General features: G+C 45.4%; 1 protein-coding gene across 2 annotated transcripts; it reads left to right on the forward strand.

The window, feature by feature from the left end:
- On the forward strand, nt 1-25,125 carry sctr (secretin receptor). Of its 2 annotated transcripts, none has more exons than XM_030343846.1 (13): nt 1-596; nt 826-940; nt 5,121-5,216; nt 9,254-9,354; nt 17,643-17,752; nt 18,065-18,197; nt 19,026-19,179; nt 20,518-20,578; nt 21,266-21,335; nt 21,460-21,551; nt 21,824-21,962; nt 22,115-22,156; nt 22,576-25,125. In XM_030343846.1, the coding sequence occupies exons 1-13, from the start codon at nt 504-506 to the stop codon at nt 22,735-22,737; spliced, it is 1,368 nt and encodes a 455-aa protein (XP_030199706.1). In that variant the 5' UTR covers nt 1-503; the 3' UTR covers nt 22,738-25,125. The 2 variants fall into 2 exon arrangements, with proteins under 2 accessions (XP_030199706.1, XP_030199707.1); XM_030343847.1 differs by having other exon boundaries at nt 829-940.
- Nucleotides 25,126-25,138: the final 13 nt, after the last annotated feature.

Genomic DNA, 25,138 nt, shown 5'->3' on the forward strand with positions numbered 1-25,138 from the left:
CACACACACACAGTGACTACACGAGTGATACGAAAATGGCAGCAAAGCAAAGTCCAGTATAAAAGTGCAAATTAAAAAACGTCTGTATATCAGAAAGGGCAATTAACATGTCCCAAATACGGCAAACAAACAAGAAGGAACTGCTTGTAAATGTTGAGTTAAAATGCGTCGTTGTTCAGAGCAGAGCAGCTGACCCCTAGAGCAGCTATAGCCTATCGGATGAACGGAGGAGGCACATGTGTGTCCGAACAGCGAGCAGCCCGTCGATGGATTCAACAGCAAAATACTTTTTGGGTTTTTGAAAAGTATCTGTTATAAGACCAAATTCAGCAATGATTTAATGAAGTGCATCTTGCACTTTGAACGTTTGTTGAAAACAGCTTTAAACTTTACTGCAGCCCAGGTTCGTGTCATCAAAAGTGTCTTTAAGCCTGCAGAGGTCAACTCGTGTAGGGAAAGCGCGTTTAAATCTTGAGAAGATATTTCAAATTGATGAAGAACTAATGTACATTTTGGGGAGTGGTCCATGTCATTACTCGATGCGGACTCCTCGCGGTTTGGCGCTTTTTGCGGTTCTTCTGGATCTCCATCTGCACGTGAGTTATCATTATGCGCAATTTTTGGCCTGTTATGTGGATCGTTTCTGCAGAATTAGCCTACTATTTTTACATTTTCTTAACCATATATTTTTTAACCAATGTCTTTGGGTTAGAGGTCACCGATTGAATTAGAGCAGAATAAACTCGCTGATTTACTTCCAATGTAAGCCAGTGTTACTTCTACGTTACAAAGCTCTGTCCCTCTCTTTCTTTTCTCTTGACCCAGCAGGCGAACGCCATCCCTGCTGAGTGCGACCCTAACTACGTCCTTATTGAAGATGAAATCAAATGTATGGAACTGCTGAAGATCAACAGGAGTTCACATAATGTTGGGCAGGAAGGTAAATCCAAGAGCCACTGCTCGAGCACATGTTTATGGATAGACTCTTTGGATATATTTCGAACTATAGCCTACAATTTATTAGGGTAAAATATTTAAATTAAATAGACAGAATTCCAAATAATCGACCTGATATTTAGTGGCAGTACAATATTGTACCTGTGTTCTACACTGAGGTTACATTTTAGGAGAACCTTCACACAAAACAAAGAGCTGCTGGTGGTCATAACATTGTTTCTATCCTCCATGTGATGTCTATCCCAGGTAGCTAATGATTCACCTGTGGCGGTGACCTGTCTGTGCATGTTGGCCTGCATGTGTGTGTGTGTGTGTGTGTGTGTGTGTGTGTGTGTGTGTGTGTGTGTGTGTGTGTGTGTGTGTGTGTGTGTGTGTGTGTGTGTGTGTGTTTGTGTGTGTGTGTATGTGTTGGTGTTTGTGCGTGTGTGCGTGCGTGTGTGAGATTGTTTGTGTGTGTGTGTGTGTGTGTGTGTGTGTGTGTGTGTGTGTGTGTGTGTGTGTGTGTGTGTGTGTGTGATTATGTGTGTGTCTGTTTGTGAGTGTGAGGGAGAAAGAAAACCCTGATAATATCCTATAAGAGAAACTGAAGTACCTTGTTTTCCTTGTTACCAAGACGGTAATTGTGTGAGCTGCGGTGTAATCCCATCAGCAGCACACAACACGTTGCCGCTCGCTTCCTCTTCCCGATCCCGCTACAGATTGGAGATCAGCAGTGAGCTTTGGTTCCTCTCTCTGCCTGATTGATGCGTACCATAATCTAAAGACACTTGCTCCAGGACAAGAGGTTTCCGACTGATGTAATAGATAAAAGTCATATCGCTCATCCCTAGGGCTGGGCGATATTGCAAAAAATATTATCACGATTATTATTTTGATATTGATCGATATCGATATTAATCACGATATATGATTTGATACTGCTGCAGCCTGAAGAAACTAGAGTGTTCATTAGTTAAACCATACTTTTTTGTTTATAACCATATTTGTTATAAGGGAACATTTAATCACATTTAAATATAAACATTTAACTTCAAAAACGTGTTTTATCTGCTTCCAACAGAACAATATAAGTTAGCTTGCCTTGTAACCTATTGAAAATAATGTCAATATATATAATTTTTTTTACTTTATTTTTATTTATTTTTAATATCGAGCATTTATGTCTAATGCTTATCGTCGTAATCGACGTGAGTTTTATCGCGATTAATAATCGTAATCGAATTATTGCCCAGCCCTACTCATCCCCTATGCCTGAGTTAGTGTGTTTTTGCCTTAAGGGCTGCAGCAAAGGCCTCTGAATGTGTTCATTTTAATGCGTGTTTTGGGGTTTCATATGTTTGCACGCAGTTTTGGTGGTTGTTGTCGAGGTTTGCGTGACCAATGTTGATCAAGTTGATCAATGAGCTCGGGCTGTAGGGCAGGGACTGCTTCTCTCAACTTGAGTTCCCTGCCGCGGAAATGAGTGCACTGATCTGACAGCTGTTCCAAGAGTTTCTTCCTCCATGCAACAAATCTGTGCAGCGCTATTAGGAAGGAGTCCATGTCTGTCAAAGGCAGGAGGTCGATATGCACCTGCCGGATCATGCATTTGAATATTATGCCCCACCTTGGCTGTCTACGATGACCCATTGTCACCTGGGCTGAAGCAGTCTACCTGAGGAGTATAAGGTTTTCTTTGTGGAGGCAGACTCTGGCTTGGCCAGGACTGCCATTTTTGGAACCATTTACAGCAGTTTATGCACTCCCTTTGGCCCAGCAAACTGCTTCCCTACCATGCAGGATCCAGTATTTCCTGCGGGCTTCTGCGACTACCCGCTGGGGTCCTGGGTTCTGTAACTACTTCCTGCAGTTTGGAACAGTGAAGGCCCCAAGTGGTGGAAAGCATAGCTAGCTTCCTTTTCCTCACCGCTCACATCAATCTAATGTTTGCGCGCAGCTTCTGTAAGTGACGGCACAGCACAGGCGCTACCTAAAAGAGCTGAACTGAACTGAAGTGATAAAGTCTCTTGTCTGGTCGCAGCAAAGGTCACACGGTTGTAAAGCAGCCACTGATTTACTGCTTCAGTTTCAGGATAACCGGAAATTTAAAGATGTTGAATTGAACATATGATGGGAGGATTAAACGTAGGATGGATCAAGGGGGGAGGAGCAAATATCCTTCAGGACTTGATTTGTTGCTAGAATTGGTCATCACTCAACTTATCCGCTGAGTGATAGGGTGCTGTAGATCCAACAGCACAGGATGTATTTACTCAAGCTCTAGCTAGTAACTGCGACGTTGCCGTCCTTCTATGCGGATAAGCCGTGTGGCTCTGTCAAACTCGTATGCCACAGTCAGTAGGAGACTGCTAAACTAAAATTGCTTGAAGTCATTCAGGTGATCTTCGGGACAAATCAGTCCTCCATACCTGCTGTAGGTGCTCGTCTCGGCTTCCTGATAGTCAGCCGTTGGTGGTGGCCTACTGGCGTGCAGCCTGCTTTTTGTACAACGTACCTGTGATGTGTGGGATCTAGAATTGATGGCTGTTGGTTTGGCGTCTGTAGTCATGAGTAAGCAGTAAGGGTGTTGCTTTTATCAACTCTTCACTGTTAAGGTGAAAGGCTGATGGAGTATCTGGGCACTAGGCTCCTCTGCCGTTGAGGAGTCGGTGTCTTGGTACCAGCGGCTCTGCAGACAAAGGTCAGACAACTTCTTACCCGGTGCGATGTCTTCAACTGGGTTTCTAGCAAATCCACATAATGCCAGTTTTTAGTTTTTCAATGTGTCTATCAGTTCCTGGATCTCCACCAACCTTGTGCCCAAAAACACCTTGAACTGGCCAGAGTGGGATCAGAGTCTTTCCCACAAGGTGACTTGGTGGATGTTGAGTATGAGTAAGCATGAGCAAAGTGGCTAGCTGTGCTCCTGTCAGCGCTGCAGTTCAGGCAATGGATGGTCTGTTTATACTTTGGGCCTATCTGTGATCCTACCATCAGGAGGGCGACTTCGACCTGGCCCCAGTAATCTTGGGTTTCTAGTTTGGCCACCAAGCCCTAGGCCCGTTCTGAGGCCAAAGGGAGATGTCCGTCTAAAACGTGGAGGAGACAGAGGAGTGGAGGATTAATAATGAGAGGATTTCCAGCCATAAATGGACACATCACAGCATCATGTTTAAGGCTTATAGCTGTGCGGCGTAAACTTCACCACTATATATTTTATTCTCCTTTGTTTACAGGCCAAGACTGGCCTGTAAACAAAGGAGAATAAAAGAGGGGCTGCAGTTTTCTGCATAAAAAGCACTACATACAGGGCTTTGGATCTACGTTGAGTAACAAAAACCCCTTGAAAGCTGTTTAGAACTTAAATTAACCACAGCTCCCCTGTTTAGTTGTATAACTTTGTTAGGAGGCCAGTCAATGTGGCAGATATATGAACATGACATGGCTGTGTGCAGACTTCACTGCACCACGGCGACTATGACTCCCGCTGTAGCATTGGTGCGCTGATGTGAGGTCCCTGGGGCAAGAGCATTAGCTCCACAACTCAACTTAATACAGCTCCCAGATAATTGTAACCTTAATAAACCTATGTACTGTCTGTATATCTGTATTCAACTACGTTAAAAGGCAAATTCCAAAAACAAGGATCTAGCTGAAGCAGTTAAGCAACTAATGCAGCAGTATTACATTCCGAGTCACCCTTTGGTCTTCTGCTTGGCTGTGCATAGAGAAACCGGCACCACGAAACAACACAACTCAAGCACTCAGGGACCAGGTGATGCTGTAGTCATTTTTTTAAATAACTGTATTCAGTTTTCGAAATTGCCTTTTTAATGTTTTTTGTTCTAGATTGGCACACATTAATAGATTATTGTTTGAATAATCGTGAGGCTTTATTGATTTTTGGAGTTAATGCCCTGACAGTGCTAATGCTAACTGGTAGTGGATACGTCCAGGGGGATCCCTCAAACCAATCAACAGACGGGCGGTCTTACTGCTCTTGTCTAACTCCGGGGACATCACAAAAGGCAGAAAATCCCAAATCCTGAACTAACCATTTAAAGTATCAGCGGTTTTTAATGGGCGTAGCGGTTACAAAATACAATAAATTGTCTATGAGTGTAACTGAAGTCTAAGTGAGGGTGTGTGTGTTGCTGTTCTGATGGAGTTGTTTGTCTCCCCAGAGTGCAGGGGCCTCTGGGACGATGTGAGCTGCTGGCCCCATGCGGTGGAGGGGGAGGTGGTGTCTGTCCCCTGCCCAACCTTCCTGCAAACCACAGGTCAGTCAAGGAGCTGTCACACCTTTATACAAGCTCTAAATAAGGTCTGGTGGCTAGTGTTTCTGTCCCACTGTAAAGGTGCTTGCACATCGCCAAGCGGCAACAGCCCTTATAACTGCCTCGCTGCCGGAGGGTTCTGCGCCTGGCCCTTCACTAGTGTGAAGGGCCAGGCGTTTTCAAAGCGGCGGCTACCGCCGAGAGTTTCAACACGGGGAAAGCTGAGCGGTAGGGCAAAATTTGGAATTTTGGACATAGGTCCTGATTCCCAAGTTAGCCTTGGTGTTCTTTATCATTGGAGACAGTTTAACACATTTCATTCAGTCATTCTAGTTGCAGAGTTCGCTCGTGCTAGGCTAACGCACGGCAACGGGCAATACTAGCCTGATAATAAAACTGTCTTACCCACTCCACAGTACACCCAAGGCAAATCAAATATAACGGCAGACTATAGATGTAAATGTCTGTGTTGATAGAATAATGTTAGAAATAAATCCAACCTTGCATTGCATTACATTTTGAGGGACTTGCTGTGTCTCAGCAGCAGTGTTATATATTCCTGGTAGTTGGTAGGGCTGGGCGATAAACAGATTTTATCGATTAACTTGTAGCCTCGACTTGTTTAAATGAAAATTGTTTTTCTCTTCAACATCCGCCAGCCCTTCCCTCTCCCGTAGTTCGGAATGGGCTCAGCCCTCCCCCCGCACAGAGTGCGCATTTACCAAAGTGATACACAAACATGGCAGCGAGCCGGGAAGAATATGTTCCTAAGAAAGGCACGGTGTCATCCGTTATTTGAAATTGGTTTGCGTTCGCGAGGTCAGATTTAGACCAGCCAGCACCCTGCTGCAAAGTCTGTTCGAAGTCTATTGCTAGCAAAGGCAGCAGTATGACAAATTTACTGCAGCACCTCAGGCAAAAACATCCCGCCGTAGGTGAGAAATGTTGCACCCAGCTGAATGAGAGAGACCGCGGCACCACAAGCACCACACGCACAGCCACTAAAATACAGACCACCGTCACACAAACCTTTGCCAACTGCATCCCATAGGAATTTAATTTTCCCCGCTGAAAAGCCATAACTGATGCGATCGCTGCGTATATAGCAAAGGATATGGTCCCAATTTATGCAGTGGAAAAGCCAGGCTTCATCAATATGCTAAAAGTTTTGGACCCAAAGTATGTGCTACCAAGCCAAATTTTTGCCTTGCCCCAACTATATACATACGTAATACCATGAGGCAACGGATCGCAAAGGAGTTGGAAGAGGTGTCCTTTTATTCTGCCACCCCAGATTTATGGTGAAGTCGGATGATGCTACTGTGCACTATATCAATAACAATTGGACTCTGCGAAGCGTCTGCCTTCAAACGGCATACTTTCCGGAGGACCACACAGGTGAGATAATAGAGATGCCCTAAACTCATGGTACCTTGCCGAAGACCGACTCATTTGCATGACTACTGATAGCGGCAGCAACATGATCAAAGCTCTGAAGGACAATGCATGGCCCAACCTCCAGTGCTTTGGACACAGATTGCACAATGCTATTGGTAAGTTTAAATAATGACTACGAATCCAGTGATTTTTTTTCCATTCTCAAGACAATTAATGTGTGTGTGTGTGTGTGTGTGTGTGTGTGTGTGTGTGTGTGTGTGTGTGTGTGTGTGTGTGTGTGTGTGTGTGTGTGTGTGTGTGTGTGTGTGTGCGTGTCTGTGTGCGCCCTTTGTGCAAGTACATTCATACTTTTCAGAAATTATGGCAAGACAACAAGTTTGTGAATGTAGTGGTTAGTTTGTGCTATCGTGGTATGCAAAAAGGCTGTCTCTGCCTTTTCTTACAGCTGGAAAAAAAGAAGAGACACGACTGAAGTACAGGCAGAGCTTGGTCTACCCACTCATCAGCTGATAAGAGTCCCCGACCAGATGGGGTTCACGCCAAAGAATGATAGAGAGATTTCTAAAACAAGAGAAGGCTCTAGTCCGTGTCCTGGGTTCGGACAAGAAAAGTCGCCATCTTGTGCCCACCTGGCAAGATCTGGATGTGTTGGAGTCGATAAATAAAACAGTTAAATCCCTCCAAGAATTCACTGATGCACTCTCCGGGGAGTCTTATGCCAGTGTTTCCTACATTAAACCAGTGGTCCATCTGTTCCAAACCAGTCTCCTACAGCCAGAGGAAGACACAGAGCTCACGAAAACAATAAAAGGAAATATCATGCATAACCGTGACAACAAATACAGCGACCCTGCAAAAGATTAAATCTTGGACACTGTGCTCACCGGTTGACCCAAGGTTCCGCACAACCTACATTGACCCAGACAATGTGGAACAGGTCAAAAAAAGAGCTGTTGCTGAGCTGATGTCTCCTGCCAACAACTGTACACCACAGCAGCCTTGCACGGCTGTACAGGTACGCCAAGAAGATGCACAGCCTCCACCCAGGAAGAAGATGACTTTAGCAGCCTTCTTCAAAAAGAATGCAGTGTCATCTCCCAACCAGTCAGAGGAAGAAAAGATAGAGACTGAGATGAAATCCTACTTATTGACCCCTGACGTTGACCCAGACACCAATCCTCTTGAGGGGTGGAAGCGCCACCAACCAAATTTTCCTAGACTAAGTGGCCTGGCAAAAGAATACCTCTCAATCCCAGCAACAAGTGCACCCTCAAAGAGGGTTTTCAGTGTAGGGGGTGCATTGTTACATGCCACCGGGCATTTTCTAAAGCCAGAGGTCGTAGACAGGCTTGTCCTCCTGGCTAAAAATGTTTAAAGAAGCGCATGTTCAAACTTAAAAAATCAAGTTATGCTCTCATGCACTGATGTAATTTGAATGTTATGTTGGTACTTTATCAGAACTACCTCTGATCATTATTAATATTTTATGTTTACAGAAATATTTTATTTTATATTTTATATTTTTTACATTTTATGTTATGTTACATGTTACACTGTTTACAACGGCAGGGCCTGCCTGACGCCTTTTTGGCTAGTTGTTCTTGATTGCTCTTAAACCCCAAGGGGGGGAATCAAAATAATAAAAGGAAATTTAAATTTAAATCGGAAATCAGATTTTTGTGAAAAAAATAGCCTAGGAGTAGGCTACCGCAGCGGCTGACTGATACTACTACTACTACTGCTACTTAAATCAAATTCCGCTGCTGCTGAGAAAGTAGTCCCTCAAAATGCGATGATTCATGCGATGCGAGGTTAGTTTTATTTCTAACATTATTCTGTCAACACAGACATTTACATCTATGGTCTGGCGTTATAATTGATTTACCTCGGGTGTTCTGTGGAGTGGGTAGTGGGTAAGACTGTTTTATTAGCAGGCTAGTATTTCCCGTTGCTGTGCGCTAGCCTAGCATGAGCGAACTCTGCAACTAGAAGGACTGAATGAAATATGTTGAAAACGGTCTCCAATGATAAAGAACACCATTGCTAACTTGGGAATCAGGCCCTATATGTCCAAAATTCTGAACTACCCCTTTAACTGTGTTTGATTCCTAATGCCTGACTCAGTCCCGCTGTATATCACTATTACTCTGATCACTTAGTATTGTCTAGCTCTAGCGTATCAATCTCACTGTAATACTTTGTTTATACTGGCTTTTTAGTTTACGGCTCAGTCCCACTGTAATATCGGTATTTCTCTGTTTGACAGTCGATGCCTATGGCTCAGTACCACTTGAATACTGTGATTGATGAGCAATGCCTACTCTAGTGTTACAGACCAACTGTTATTCCTATGCTCAACTAGTAATGCCTGGCTTTAGTTAAAGTCAATCTAATCTCTGCCATTGGTGTAGCTGTAGATTCATGCTCCATTAGTAGTATCTTTATCCGAGATACACGGCATGTTGGTGGTTTGTTTACTGAAAGCATGTCTGTGTGTGCGTGTGTGTGTGTGTGTGTGTGTGTGTGTGTGTGTGTGTGTGTGTGTGTGTGTGTGTGTGTGTGTGTGTGTGTGTGTGTGTATGAGTGTGTATGTTTGTGTCTTGCTGTCTCTCTTTTGCTCTCTCTCCGTGTCTCTCTCTCAGGGAGAGTTTATAAGAACTGTACGGAGTCCGGCTGGAGTGAATCCTACCCCCCCCACGAGATAGCGTGTGACTACGGCTTCAATGGAAGCTTCTCTATCGAGGTGAGCCGCATTCTACTCCTACAACCGCTTTAACTACTACTGTTTCTACTAATACTACTATTCTGCCCCCGCTTCGTTGTGTGTGTGGCGCGAACTAGCCTGGTGCATCAGCTCGGCAGATAGCTAAAAGTTTTCCCTCATAAAGAATGAAGCCGCTTGTTTCCTTTCCAAACTTTACTTAGGAAGCACTGTAAAACTGGACTCCAGGTGAGTCCCAAGCTGCGCTGCAGTGGCAAGGGGTCAGCAGTTAGCTCCAGATCCACTAAGTTTTTGGCCCGCTCCTCAGGCGGAAAGGCATCCATCACAGGGCGGCTGTTTGAGGCTATTTTGTGTAGCTTAATGCTTGACTCTGCTAACATTTCTTTTGTACTTTGCAGGACGGCAATGGCCTTTTCGTCAGTGGGGAATGAGGATAGCCCATCATCAACATAGAAGTTTCTCATGACAAACTGTCTGGCTTCGCTGCCGGGTTCCTTTTCTCCATACAGGTATGCTTTTCTCAGGCTGTAGATGGCTACCGCAGGGGAAGGAGAGTTGCCGAAAACATGTACCTTCATCTGGTACTCAGTGATGTGTGTGGTTGGGTTGTTATCTTCAAACCACAAAAATCTCAGAAAATCTCGATGCTCTTTCTGGACAATGAAGCAGTAGAACATCTGTTGCACATCGGCTGTTACTGCTACAGGCTCTCTGCGGAAGCGCATCAGGACCCCCAGTAAGTTGTTGTTCATGTCAGGCCCACTGAGAAGGACGTCATTGAGGGAGGTACCTTCGTCCTTCGCACTGGAATCAAACACTACCCGTATCTGGTCCTTTTTCTGTGGGTGATAAACACCGAATATTGGTAGGTACCAACACTCTTGTTGAGGCCTCAGCTCTGGAGCAGGCTCTGCTTGGTCTGCGTCAAACATGGCTTGTATGAAGTTGAAGAAGTGTTCTTTCATGGCACTTTTCTTCTCCAGCATGCAACGGAGGGAGGCGAGACGGTTGACAGCATGCTTTCTGTTGTTGGGCAGACGCAGCCTATTTGGCCTGAATGGCAGCGGTGCTACCCAGCAGTTTGCGTTGTTCAGGTAGACTTCCTTATCCATGAGGTCAAGAAACAACTCATCTTCGATGGACAGGCCAACTTGGTCGTCACGCTGTGTTCTTTGAAACACGTTTCTGCCCAGGCTGTCTATTTCTTTGGTTGCAGGAGACACGCATGGAGAGGTCTGAGGTGGCACAGCACTGTCAATCTTTTCTCTGACTGTTAAGTTGCTGTTGCATGGGCTGAGGAGGGAGTGGCGCCCGCTTATCAGCACACTGGTTCTGAAGATGCTGACAGTGGTGGGTTTGTGTGCTCTTCCCAGACACACATCTCCGATTATCACCCATCCCAGGTCGAGTCGTTGGGCAAACGGTGCTTTGTGTGGCCCGTTACATTGTTCTGTGCACCTGAATTAGGTCTCTTCCGAGGAGAAGGAGGATGGACGCTTCTGGGTCCAGGACTGGGCCTTTGTCTGCCAAGTGTTTGAGGTGAGGATAATGTCTGGCTGCGTCTGGTGACTGTATTTCAGACCTGTCGTCTGGCAGCATGTCACACTCAATCAGCGTAGGCAAGGGAATGTGGATGTTGCCGTCTAATGACTCCACCATGAAGTTGCTTGCTCGCCGTCCGGCCGTATCCACCACTCCTGAGCACGTCTTCAAAGTGTATTGTTTTCCTGGGCCTTGTATTCCAAAGTGAATTCTGTTCTGCCTAGCGACTTGTTGCTCTGCTCATCAAGAACAATGTAGGTCTTCATGGCTAGGTGTCTTTGACCTGCAGGATACACTAATGCAAGACAGGTTTTGGAGCATGATTTTGAAATGTTCACACTTCCACAGATTTCCGTGCATTTCGACGTAGCAGACGGAATGGCTTCCAGCGTCTGCCGCTCCCCGCTGTGATCCACGGTACTCAGATGGGCCTCGGTTTTCCATGGAGCGGGACCTGGATGTAGCGCTGCTGGGTGTCTGTCGCTGTTGCACTCCTGGCACAGCACAGGCTTCCCACAGTCCTTAGCAACATGAGTGGACGATGCACAACATTTGAAACAGATGTGTTTCTCCTTCAGATACGCTTTTCTTTCTTCCACAGTTTTGTTTCTGAAGCTACGACATTTTCTCAATGGATGAGGCTTGTTATGTAGTGGACACTGTTTGTCTGGGTCATCATGTTTCCTGACTGCTGTGTTGTTATCAAAGTCTTTTCTGACTTTGTTGCACGCCATGCTTCTGTTATGCTAGCAAAGCTAGGATCGTTGCGTGTTTTTGCTTGTTCACAGACAAAGTTGACAAAGACTGAAAAAGGAGGATATGGTACTCTGTGCTGATCCTTGTAACGTGATCCTACAGTAATCCACCTCTCTTGCAGGTTGGACGGGAGTTTCTGGACTATTGGGTTTACTCCACGGGAGGTGTTGAGGTATGCGAGACCAGGTAGGTATCCATCTGCCCTGGCTGCTTCAAGTTCCATGAGAATATCTCCCAGTTCTCTTAGCTTGTGGTTTTCTTTGACTGAGATTTTAGGAAAGTCTTCAACTTTTCCTAGAAGAGCGTTTTCAATCACCTCTGGTGAGCCATAAACATCTTCCAGTCTTTGCCATAACATCCTGAGGCCTGAAGGTGGATTGTGAATGTGCACCGCTCTGATTCTTTTAGCTTGCTCAGACGACGAAGGCCCCAGCCATTTGCACAGCAGATCAAGCTCCTTTCTGGGAGAGAGTTTAAGGGCGTCGGTAGAGCTGTTGAAAGACGCCTTCCAGGCCCAGTAGTTCTCTGGCTTGTCCTCAAACTTCAGCAGGCCCGAACTCACCAGCTCACGTCGCATCAGGTACCTCCCTAGGTCTGTTGCAGCCACAGCGCTGGATGAGCTTCTGTTGGACATAGGGAATGACTTTGTGTGGTAAGGCTGGGAAGGTTGGAAATCATCACTGGTTGGTTTCAGGTTGTAGGAGAGCCCTCTGTAGCTGTATGATTTTTTCTGTGCAGTGCTGGTTGCCTGATTTGGGATCCAGGTGTCTTCTCCTGTGAGTGTGTGGGGTTGAGGCAGCTCAATAAATTCATGGTCACTGCTTTCACTCAGATGTGCATGGCCCTGGTTTTCACATTTGTTTGCTTCACCGCTGTCCATGGTAGGCTGGCGCTCTGGTGAATGTGAAGTTTTCTCTGGCTTTGCATCCGATGGTGAGACTGTGACTGTATTTACCATGCAGGCTGCTTTTTCACCCTGATAGGACTGGTGACCTGGATTTGTAACAGGAGTCTGCATTTCAGCATTTGTATTGTGCATTTCGACTTGGGTTAGAGGTTCTGTGTTTTCATTTGCTCTCATTTTAATTGGGCTTGACAGTTCATAATCATATTCTTCCGCGGCTGCTTCTAAGATTAAAGCTTCAGCGTTTGCAGCCGCCGCTGCCTTTTCTAATTTCAGTTCATGCAGACTGGCGTTTAGAATGGCTAGCTGTTTTAGTAGCTCTGCCTCTTGTCGAGCATATGCGAACTCAGCACGCTTTAGCCCGTGCTTGCACTGCCATAGAATTAGCTACAGATTGTCTGCTGGTTCTGGAGCAGTTGGATACGAGTGGTCTTGTTTCTAGTTCATCACAATCCTCTTCTTTTCTTCTTAGTGACATGGTGATTGTGTTAGATGGTATTTTACCTGCAGATCGGACGAATGCTGGCCGTTGGAAGAGCTGCCTTTTTACTATTCTGCCCCCGCTTCTTTGTTTGTGTGACACTAGCCTGGTACATCAGCTCGGCAGATAGCTAACAGTTTTCCCTCATAAAGAATGAAGCAGCTTGTTTCCTTTCCAAACTTTACTTAGGAAGCACTGTAAAACTGGACAGATAAAAAATACATCTTTCAGTATCTCATACAGACGTTGTTCAAGAACAATATTCATATATTGTCTGTTTAAAATGTTTCATAACAAACATTAACACATGCGTTAGCTTAGGGCTAACGTCTATTGGAAATTACATTAAGATGCTCAAGATTCGCATAAAGGATCAAAATATACATTCTGAACGAACTTAATTCCATGTCAAGATAACTGTATGACATGTACTTAAAGGCAAACGTGTTTTCTGGCCAACCAATACAAAAGAGAAAAATACGTGACTGTTAAAAGTTGACCACTAGGGGTCTCCCTTTCACCAAATAAACATCAGAACAGCACAACTACTAAACATAGTACTACTAGTGCTCAAACCTTTACAGAGATGACATGGAAACAGTTTTAAAGGTAGAAGTTTAGGTATCTTACAACTAGCTCAAGTGACAAATCAATTCCTTAAAGGTCCCATGACATGAAAATCGCACTTTATAAGGTTTTCTAACATAAATATGAGATCCCCTAGCCTGCCTATGGTCCCCCAGTGGCTAAAACTTGCGTTTGGTGTGGAACGAGCACTAGCTGTTCTGCTCGCCTTTGAAAAAACTGAGGCTCAAGCGCGCTGATTTGGAATGTCTTTAGGTATGTCGTCACAAAGCATCTAAGCTCCTCCCCTTACTCTGCCTGGCCCGCCCAGAGACGTTGGCCCGCCAATGAGACACGATCGTGCGAGCGCCACATGTGTGTGTGTGAATACACACACTGTAACGCAAGTGTTTCTTGTCGGTTCTTTGTCGTCTCTTGTATTTCCACAACGAGATTGTAGTGGGGGTTATCTCAGCCATGGTTGAGAAGGAATTGGGGGAAAGGAACTTTGGCTTTGACTCGCTGAAGTACATGAACTGCGACAATCCGCCGGTTGCCGCGAGGCACCATCGCCGCGAAGCACCACCGCCCGGCAGCGGGCAGCCGGCAGCGGGCAGCCGGCAGCGGGCAGCCGGCAGCGGGCAGCCGGCAGCGGGCAGCCGGCAGCGGGCAGCCGGCAGCGGGCAGCCGGCAGCGGGCAGCCGGCAGCGGGCAGCCGGCAGCGGGCAGCCGGCAGCGGGCAGCCGGCAGCGGGCAGCCGGCAGCGGGCAGCCGGCAGCGGGCAGCCGGCAGCGGGCAGCCGGCAGCAGGCAGCGCGCGCTTCAGTCTACTTCAGATTGATGGGAAAGTGGAAGAACCAGAGACGTTGCAGAACCCGACAAAGTCGTTTGTGATTCATAATATCGTCTGGAGGCGCACACTGCTTTTGGCCGTGATAATATGTATTATATGATATAGATATCTATGTATTATATGATATTATTTAGACATAGAGCTCCAGGACTGTAACGCAAGTGTTGTACACCTCCTTGTTATTTGGATAGCCGTTCTGCTTTTGGTGTTATGGCGCATAACACGTCGGACTCTCGTCTCTGGTATTTCTACAACGAGACTAATGGGGGTTATCTCAGCCAAGGTTGAGAATGAATTGGGGGGAAGGAACTTTGGCTTTGACTCCCTCAAGAACATGAACCACGACATGGAGGAGAAAGAGATTGTTGGCGGCGAATGTCTCCCGCTTGAGCCCCGCTTCCCACTGCCAAGGTCCCTAAGCGCTGCCCGGCAACAATCCATTTCTCCTCCTTGTCACAGTTCAGTCTACTTCACATTGATGTGGACGTGGAAGAACCAGGAACGTCGGAGAACCCAACGCGGTCGTTTGAGATTCATAATATCGTCTCACACAGCTTTTGGCCGTGATAATATATATTATAAGATATAGATATCTATGTAGGCCATATGATAATATTTAGATATAGAGCTCCAGGACTCCCGTGTGTTCTAGGATATTTACAGAACACGGCTAAAGGCTGTTTGCGCCTCGCCATTGCGATACATCCACTGTAAACAGAGCGCATGGTACCGTGGCCACAAGCTGCTCAGGGCCACACCTCCACCCTACTCCTTGGCCCGCCTCGCTCCTCCTTATTTGCATTATAGCTACAGACACCAAAACAGCGCATTTGGGGGAAGCTCAATGTGCGAATGGCTTGGAGTGGCTGTAACTCTGCACCACGGCTGAATTTCGGGAACGTCTTTGAATACTGTGTTAGTTGCCCACTAATACCTATATTAAAGAATACATAAAATAGCATGTCATGGGACCTTTAAGGATGATTGCTCCTGTGTGCCTGATCCCTCCTACCTTTAATCCTCCCTTCATATCCCGATGAACCTTGAAACGGGTCATTTCAACATCTTTATGTTTCTCATCATTCTGAAACTGAAGCAGCAAATCAGTGGCTGCTTCACGGCTGTGTGACGTGGCGTCACATGTGGCGACCAGACAAGAGACTTCATCACTTCATTTCAGTTCAGCTCTGAGTGCTCTACACTGCCCAGCCTAGCCCACTGGCTGTGACGTCGCTTACAGCAGCTGCGCGCAGCATTAGATTGATGTAAGCGGGGAGAACAATCGAGCTTACCATGTTAAGCACCACCTGGGGCCTTCACCTGTCCCATGGGGCTGTGTCGGGTCCATGTTGAAGTTGACAAGGAGGGTACAGTTAGGAACAGTTGGATGGAGGACGGTTTGAGGTTGTGTTAGGGCTGAGCGATTAATCAAATTTTGATTGCGATTTCGATTTTAGCGTCAAATGATCACAAAACTAATATAATCTAATTTTCTTTTTTTTTTTTCATTAAATGTTTCATAGAAAGTGCAGCAGAACAGCTGGATACGTATCTGTGCATTATTTCAGATTTGAATTTTTTCTTTTTGACCATTTTCTGTATTTTTTGTTCTCCGTTACAAAGTGTTTTTTGGGAGAGACATGCTGAATAAGAACATCATGTTTTCAAACTGAAAAATAATTGTTTGAATAATTGTGATTTCAATATTGACCAAAATAATCGTGATTATGGTTTTCTCCATAATCGAGCAGCCCTTCTCAAAATCACCGATCACAAGACATCGTACAGGTCAGGACCCGAACTGTGTGAGAGAGAGCACAACATACCGTCAGTATTTATGCCCGGCTCTCTCATTATGCCATCCTGACTTATTTGGAGGGACTGTCGAGAGCCTGGACTAGTTTCTGGTTTTGTTACAAAGGTTTTCTATTGCACTGAAAGTAATTTGCCAAGCGGATGAGACGTTCAGTTGAGGACTTTATAGGTGTATTTATAAAGTGGTTGTCCACACATTGTTGATTTGAAACTTTACAGACACTGTTTTGAAGAGCATCTGCATCCTCTAGAGGATGTTTCAACTTGTCTACCCACCGGGAAAAGCTGACTAGCAGAGTTTGTGTCCGCTGTCAGGCTCAGCCAATCACAAGCTTAAAGATCGAGACCTCCAGCAAAATGATTGGTTGTTGAAGTGATTGCGAGTGAAACACCTCGTTCACCCAGATTTGTGTCTTCTATCAGACTTTACAGTCAATTCATCCGTTGTCTGATTTGTGACACTAGGTGTTAGGGTGAGATGGGTATGGGTTAGGAGTAAGGAGAAAAGGGGTCGGCTTAGGAATGAGGAGGAGAGGCGTTGGGTTAGGAGTATGGGAGGAGAAGGGGGGGGGGGGTAGGGGGAGAAGTGTACATCTTGAGATGGAGGACCTCTGGTTATTCTCAGTCTGTTTTTCAACAGAGGCCCCTGTTGAGTGGCTTCCTGCTCTGAGGAGTGTACGCTAGATTTAGAGGATGCCTAAACAGGGTTGTGCTTTCGTCCTCCTTTCATTCTCTGTTTGTCTCGATACCACTCTCCATCTTGGGCTCTCTCTTGTTCTCTCTCCAATGAGGAAACCTTCCTCTCCCTCTCTGAATGCATCGCTGGGTCCATTCGTCTCTCTTGCGCTACTTCTTATATTGTTATCCCTCGGGGTCATAGTCACACTAACACAATTAAAACACTCAGTCTTCCTGGCAGGCCCTGATGCTACAGATAAACACAGACCAATACTGTGTCCTTCCCACACCAAGCACAATATTTTTTATCAAGTGCAAACGTAAAAACAAGCACTGCTGCTAGTCTCTCCCCTCTCGGCATTCACCCTTGTGGCGTCCAAGACACACACACACACACACACACACACACACACACACACACACACACACACACACACACACACACGCACACACACACACACACACACACACACACACACAGACACACACTTGAGACAGGGTCGGCTGACAGTGGGGGGTGTTTGACCAGAAGCTTGTGGATTCATGTCCATCCATCTGAAGGCATTAGGACCCAAGGGAAACAGACATTGTACAGACATGTGTACTGTAGAGGCACTGGGCTGACGATGCAGTTGTGTGTTAACCGATGCTGTGTGTGTCCCTGCTCTAAATGAGAGGTTCTTAAGGCTGTGATTGGCTCTCCTGTCGTCCTCTCAGACGGCGGTGTCGCCGCGGTACTTCCTGTATGTCAGGATCATGTACTCCGTGGGCTATGCCGCTTCCCTCGTCTCCCTGGTCGTTGCCGTGACAATTCTCTGTCTCTTCAGGTCAGTTTGAACAACATTTGGGATATTTAAGAATGAAGCCTAAACAATATGTAAGGAGTCATTTTAAAAAAACAATTCAAATAAATAAAAATGAACTATTTAATTATAAATATGTAGAAATTCTCTGCAGAGTTCTGCTGCAAAACTAATCCGTACCTAAACTTGAAAATTTCAAACATTATACTCAACTCAAGCATTCCTTATCTCTTACCTAAACGTAACATATGTATGTTTGTATATTGTGCTTGTTTGTAAGGATATCAGTGTATCCAGTATTGTCATGTGTGGTGATATGTCCCCTTTCCCCTAAAGGAGACTTCACTGCACTCGAAACCTGGTCCACATCCAGCTCTTCCTCTCCTTCATCCTGCGTTCCACCCTCATCTTCGTCAGAGACCTGCTGCTCTTTACCTCCCAGGACCACTTCCACTGCGGCGTTTACCCGGTAACACCAACAATCTCATATCCCTAAAAGATCCCATATCAAGCTTAATTACATTAGTACTACCAGAAAAAGGGTTACATGCCTGTATGTGAAAAATGCCCCTTATTATTGACACACCGTTGATATCTGCAAAATTTGGATATGTATCATGTTGCTTTAAGGCCTCCTACCGAGTAGCCCAGTCTGCTGTGATTGGTCAGCACGCCCACTCTGTTGCGATGGTCGAACGCTAGCACGCATGTCTGCAAATTCACAGACGCGACTTCTGCACTTCAGCAGCGCCCACTGCACTGCAGTCTGACGTCACACTGATAGGGAACTAAAGTTTGAGTGCAAAAGAGCTGTTTCAGGCACTTATTGAGGGGCGTACTCATGGGCACGAATACTCCTCCTCGCTGGGACTTCTATACATGTGTTCTATAACAGTCTAAAGCAAAGAGGAAGTCAAAAAAGCATGATATAACCCCTTTTACTGCTTGAGTAAGATGAACAATATATAAATTACTATTAATTCATTCCGATTTTTATAATCATCTTGCTCTTCTTATTTCAACACTAAATCAGATTGTATGAAGAAACTGAGTACTAAAGATACTAGATATATTCGTACTCTTACTCAAATCATTATTTGGAAGATTACTTTAATATCTTCTTGACTTATTAAAGTAACAACACTTTTGCTTATGTACAGTTTTGGACAACTCTACCTGCCTCCTGAATATTTGTAGCAAAACAGTGCCTATATTCAAGTTATTTGTATATTTCATTGCACAGCAATTCTGTTCCTAGTGTTACTCTGGTTCTAGTTTCCTCTGTTGCCCCCCTCAGATGAGCTGTAAGATTGCCACAGCCCTCTCCAACTACAGCATCATGGCCAACTACAGCTGGCTGCTGGCCGAGGGACACTACCTGTACAGCCTGGTCAGCGTCTCGCTCTTCTCCCGCCGCAGACACCTGGGCTGGTACATCGCCCTCGGCTGGGGTAGGATCCCTCACTAACACCAGCTAGTTTTCCCCTGTAGTTTGACAACTAGATGGGCGGTACCGGTGTGTGTTCCCATGATGCATTGCTTTTCCCCCAGATCCTTACTTTGACAGAAAGCACCCCAGACCTAAATGTAGAATTTCCATTTCCAACAAAGGGTCAACCTGATCAGAACTCATTCATCTATGATATAATCAAACCTAAACCAAAAGCTTTGAACTTCAAGAGCTAAATGTTACATTTTATTAGGCTGAGAGAGGTTAATGTACTGTACCGTTATGCTGGGCTACAGCGACCCGTTCAGAGAGGAATAAGAAAATGACAAGAACAACAAAGAAGAGATTAAATATGACGTTTTCTGATGAAGAATACGACAAAGCAATATCCAAATCATGAAATGGAAATGGATCTCAGTCTATCAGAAGTCCTTACATCTCTCGGACCTCTTAATCCCGCTAAACCCATGTATCTGAAATTAATATGGCTACCTGCGAACCATGCTCGAAAGTCCCGGTCTCTCTCTCTTTGAATCAGCCCATCCGAGTTGTTACTTCATGAGATGAGAACGCCTGGGAATGAGGGGAACACTTCAAGGGAAGTGAGGGCCAAAAGAGTTGCTTCTCCCTGCAATTTTTGCTTTTGATCGTCCTGATATCCTTCATTTGTAAATCCCTTCATCTCTTCCTAATATCTTCATGTTGTAACAGTAAAGCAAAGCTATAGATGTAGCATTTGATTCATGTCACTTCTAAATTATTTTAACTTTCAGTTAAAAACACTAACAGCCACCAATGTTATCTCGGAAGGCTTTACTGTTTATTTATTTACAGCATATTTTAGGGAAGTGATCATACGTCCATGCATCACTATCTCTACGGAACTGAGGTATCTTAATTCCATTGTTTAATCATAAAACTTAATCAAGTGCATCCGTGGGCTTTATAACTGAATTTACAGCTATCATCTCCCAGGGAAAACACAGTCCGAGCCAATAGTCAACATATGTTATTGTGCAATCATCAATACATGTTATTCTTACCATCACAACACTGTGCTATGCTATATTTTGACACTAATATATACTATACTATTGAGATATGATATTATACTTCTGTATACTAAACTGTGTACTGTCTGTATACTAACTATACTTTAGTGATATTCTAGTGCTTCAGTGATAAGTGCTTGTGTTGTGCTGTTTGTATTAACCACACTATACTGTAGTGATACTCTATTGCTTCACTGATTACTGCTTGTGTTGTGCTGTTTGCATTAACTATACTATGCTGTAGTGATACTCTACTGCTTCGGTGCTAAGTTATTTTGTTTGTGCAGGCGCTCCGGCGGTGGTGCTGGTGGCCTGGTGTGGCTCCCGGTGTTACTTTGAGGATGAAGGGTACGGATTATATTAAAATAGTAATAAGAAGTTCTGCTCTGCCTTAGTGTTTTTGGTCATTTCATTTCACCCTGATTAAAGGTGAAGCAATGTAATGTCAGTGTTAACAGAAACGCATCTGCACGGTCAGAGGGATATGAGGGTCCATATGAGGGTCTATGTGTGTGTCTGCTAGCAAGTGATGTTAAAGGACATGAAATACACAGACCTTCTTCTTTCAATAGAACTTCATCAATATCTTTTTTTATAAATCCTTGGTCGTTTTGGGGATCACAGAGTCGTTTCCTGTCTGGAAATCACTGATTTCTTGGATCAATCTCTTGAACAAGGAAAACAGTGTGGTCGCTATAAAATGCAAGCGAAAATGCTCTGTTGGGATTGAGCTCTAAATGTGTTTGCTTATTTTCTTAGAGTAAGGGCTATGATGTTAACCGGTTTGAAACAACAAATATTCAAAACAATCTCCTAAAAGAAAGTCCAGACGCATGCTGCATTGTGCCGTGTGCCCAGTGTTCAGCAAATCAAACCCACATCACCCCCCCCATCAAGTACCTGTGACTTGTGTCTGCCGCAGTTTATGGTCTAACAGCACCCCATGTGTGTGTGTACCTGGGTGTGTGTGCGTGCATCCGTTGTGTTTGTGTGTGTGTGTGTGTGCGTGTGTGTGTGTGTGTGATGACCCTGCAGGTGCTGGGAGACGCGGCGGGTGGAGTGGATCTGGTGGATCCTCAGAGCTCCCGTTCTGCTGTTCATCATCGTCAGTACCTCTTTGACCTTTGACCCCACTGACGTAAAACCATTGACCTCATGGCCTGGTCGGCGACGTGTTTAAGACCCTGGGAACCATGCAGTCAACCAAAACAACTCTGTGTGTTCTGCAGGTGAACTTGTCGTTCTTCCTCTGCATCATGAGAATACTGGTGGCCAAGCTGAGAACACAAGACATGCCCGGCAATGAGTTCAACCATTACAGGTGAGTTCATCGGGCAAGATTAACCATGCCTGGTTATTCAAATAATATTCATATTCAGGGAGTCGAGACAGGTTGCTTGCGGATATTGGGCATCGAACCCAGAGCCTTTGGGCGGGGAGTGAAACACCTTAACCACTACACTGTACAAGAGATAATATGGCATGTAGCTTAATGAGTAACTTAAGTGGCTTGAAGTGGCATCATAATTTTACCGTATATTAAATTCTATTCTTAGCAACTCATGTTCTCTTGTCTTTTCTTTATGGCCACAGGAAGCTTGCCAAGTCCTCATTCCTGCTGGTGTCCCTGTTTGGTCTTCACTACATACTCTTCGCCTTTGTGCCGGATAAAGTCAACAACACGTCGGTGGAAATATGGAACTTTATTGAGTTAGCCTTCGCTTCAACTCAGGTACAGCCCCCCCCCCCCCCGCCCTCCGAGTGCAGGGCTTCACATTATTTTTCCACAACCATCACAAATAGATACCAAACAGTAAATTGTTTCCCTGGAAATATGTGTTCCAGCGATGAGTGTGCGTCATGATTCTGTGTTTGATGTTGCAGGGGTTCGTGGTTGCCATTTTGTACTGTTTCCTAAATGGGGAGGTAAGATATTTATTTTCACAAAAAATGGTTTCCAGTTGTACCAGATACAAAAAACGGTACATAAAAAAACATATCTATAACAAATAAACATATATATATTATTTATATACACACTGTATATTGTACACACTAAACTTCAACACTTTCCTCCTGTCACTTCTCTCGTTCCTTACTTCTGTCCTCCCCCTTCTTCTTCTCACCCCCCTCTCCTCTTCCACCCCCCCCATCTCTCTCCTATTCCATCCTCCATCGCCCCCCCCCTCTAACCTCTTTGCCCCCATACCCTCCCCCCTTTTCCCCCCCACCGCATTAATCCTCCCTTGTCCTGTCTCCTCTCTCCTCTCCCCTTTGCCATCCTTTCCTCTCCCTCCCCCTTTTCTCCTCTTCCATTGCCCCCCCCCCCCCCCATTCCCCCCCAGGTGAAGAGTGAGATGAGGCGGAGGTGGGGAAGGTGGAGGCTGATGCAGGGCCTCCAGGGGCAGAGGCAGCGGGGGTCCATGAGTCAGAGTGGGGGGGCCACCACCAACGTCTCCCTGCTGCAACGGGGACCCACCACGCCCCCGCCAAGCCTGGAGAAGTGATGGACCAACACACACACACACACACACACACACACACACACACACACACACACACACACACACACACACACACACACACACACACACGCGTTCTACATGTAACAACAGTCCAGCCGCCTGTTTAATTAAATTAATAATAATAAATTAGATCTATATAATGCTTTTATTAAAAACAAAGATGCTTTACCCTGAGTGGCGGTGGTTTTGAAGCAGAAAACAGGCAGAAAGCACAAACACACAGGGGGTTGGGGGGGCGGGAGAATCTATCCTAGAGGTCAAAAGGCGGAGGGAACAATTCCATGGGACAGTCTCATCTCTCATCATCTCATCTTCGTCCGCTTATCCGGGGTCGGGTCGCGGGGGGAGCAGCTCAAGCAGGGGGCCCCAGACATCCCTTTCCCGGGCCACATTGACCAGCTCTGACGGGGGGATCCCGAGGCGTTCCCAGGCCAGTTGAGATGTAATCTCTCCACCTAGTCCTGGGTCTTCCCCGAGGTCTCCTCCCCACTGGACGTGCCTGAAACACCTCCCAAGGGAGGCGCCCAGTGGGCATCCTTACCAGATGCCCAAACCACCTCAGCTGACTCCTTTCTAAGTAAAGGAGCAGCGGCTCTAATCCGAGTTCCTCACGGATGGCTGAGCTTCTCACCCTATCCCTAAGGGAGACGCCAGCCACCCTTCTGAGAAAACTCATCTCGGCCGGTGGTACCCGCGATCTCGTCCTTTCGGTCATCACCCAACCCTCATGACCATAGATGAGGATAGGAACGAAGATCGACCGGTAGATCAAGAGCTTTGCCTTGCGGCTCAGCTCTCTTTTCGCTACAACCTCCATGGGACAGTGAGGATTTGAAAGGTTTTGAGAGGTAGGGGCACAGGAAGGCAAGACTACAGCAGGGCGGTGGGGAGTTGGTCAAGGGAGCATGTAGCTGGTTTGTAAGAGCTGATGAGTGTATAAATGATGGAGGCGGCGATGGGGGGGAAGGGTAGGAGGTCAAGCCAGATTGAGAGGACAGAGACAGGAGGGGCTGATGTCTCTAACACAGACGACAGTGATTTGTTAATAGTGGTGATCACCAAAGTATTGAAGGAAGCTGTTGCAAGGTTGAGGTTGGAGAGGGCGTGGGCACTGGCTTTAGGAGGTTGTTCACAAAGAGGCTCTGGTGTTAGGCTTGATATCATTGATGATGGTGGAAAGAAAGGCAGACTTGGTGGTGTAACCACCACCAAGTCTGCCTTTTTTTCCAGGGGCATCTTTGGAAGTGGAGAGGTGGAGTTCACAGGCTTCATGGTGGCAGTGAAGGATGGCTACTTGTTGAGTCGTTCCGCTTGGTGATCAGTAGGTTATTTCTCTGAGGAGTTGTGGACGAGAAGTTGGGGATGGAACTGGAGGGGAATTTGAGTACCGGTAGATTGACAGAGAAAAATAGGTCAACGATATGATCTTTAACAAGGGTGGGGAAAGTGACACGTGGGGTGAGCTTAGAAGTGCCGGGTAGACAGGTGGGAGAAAGGAGACCTGGGCACACACCTTCTGATGCTTGCTGACCTTTAGTATCTCAGTTGGTTATGATTTTCTTTTCCTTGTTTCAATGTTTTTCACATGCTGTATTGCCTTATCAACCTAGTTTCAGTTGTAAACGCTCTACTGCCCCCTTGTGGAGCCCACATGTTAACTCGGGGGACAGTATAAATGCAGGCAGCTCTGTGGAGATCTGTGTTGTGTCTCAGTCTTGATGTGGATCTTCGCAAATGTGCTCTATGGAGAATTCATCCATAAATCCAGGTGAACTAGAACATTTTAAGGTGGTTTAAGAATTGTTGACAAATACACAAACTGAGGGAGGGAATACACATGATATAAAAGGGGAACATATTTCACACATGATCAATGTGTGGCTACTCCCAGTTCAGGAACAAATAAAAGGATGGTGATGTTTGTATTCGCTGATATAATACACCATACCAAGTGTATATATGCATTAACAGAAGTGTAAAACATACAAGCATTGAAACTGGTGTACATAAACACCCTTGGGTGTCTAATAGACTTATCAAGTCATCAAGTCAAATATTTATAACTACATCTTCAGAGTTCCACTGTCAATTGTTTTTTAAATCAGATGTTAAAGTTTTGCCTTATTTATTGTATTAGACAAATTTATATTGTGCCATATATTTTAGATAGGCCTGTACATTGGTACTCATTAAATAATGTTGTTTGAGTAGAATTGTATATCTCAGCTTGGTGAGCATTCTTCGCCTTCACTTAAAATCACTGCTTCACTTGGCCACCTCAGTGAATTTAATCACCTCAACCATGTTGCTCAACAAATGTGTTTTGTCACTTCCTTCTTTTTGATTGTCTAATAAATTGTATTAATGTTTTGATGATAATTCA

This window comes from Gadus morhua, chromosome 20 (assembly GCF_902167405.1).
Source record: "Gadus morhua chromosome 20, gadMor3.0, whole genome shotgun sequence".
NCBI lineage: Eukaryota > Metazoa > Chordata > Actinopteri > Gadiformes > Gadidae > Gadus > Gadus morhua.

Excerpts from the sequence above, each read along its gene's own strand:
- sctr (XM_030343846.1), top strand. The coding sequence starts at position 504 with ATGTACATTTTGGGGAGTGGTCCATGTCATTACTCGATGCGGACTCCT. Across the intron at positions 18,198-19,025 it reads TCCACTGCGGCGTTTACCCG|ATGAGCTGTAAGATTGCCAC; the intron begins GTAACACCAACA and ends TGCCCCCCTCAG. Across the intron at positions 21,963-22,114 it reads TAGCCTTCGCTTCAACTCAG|GGGTTCGTGGTTGCCATTTT; the intron begins GTACAGCCCCCC and ends TTGATGTTGCAG.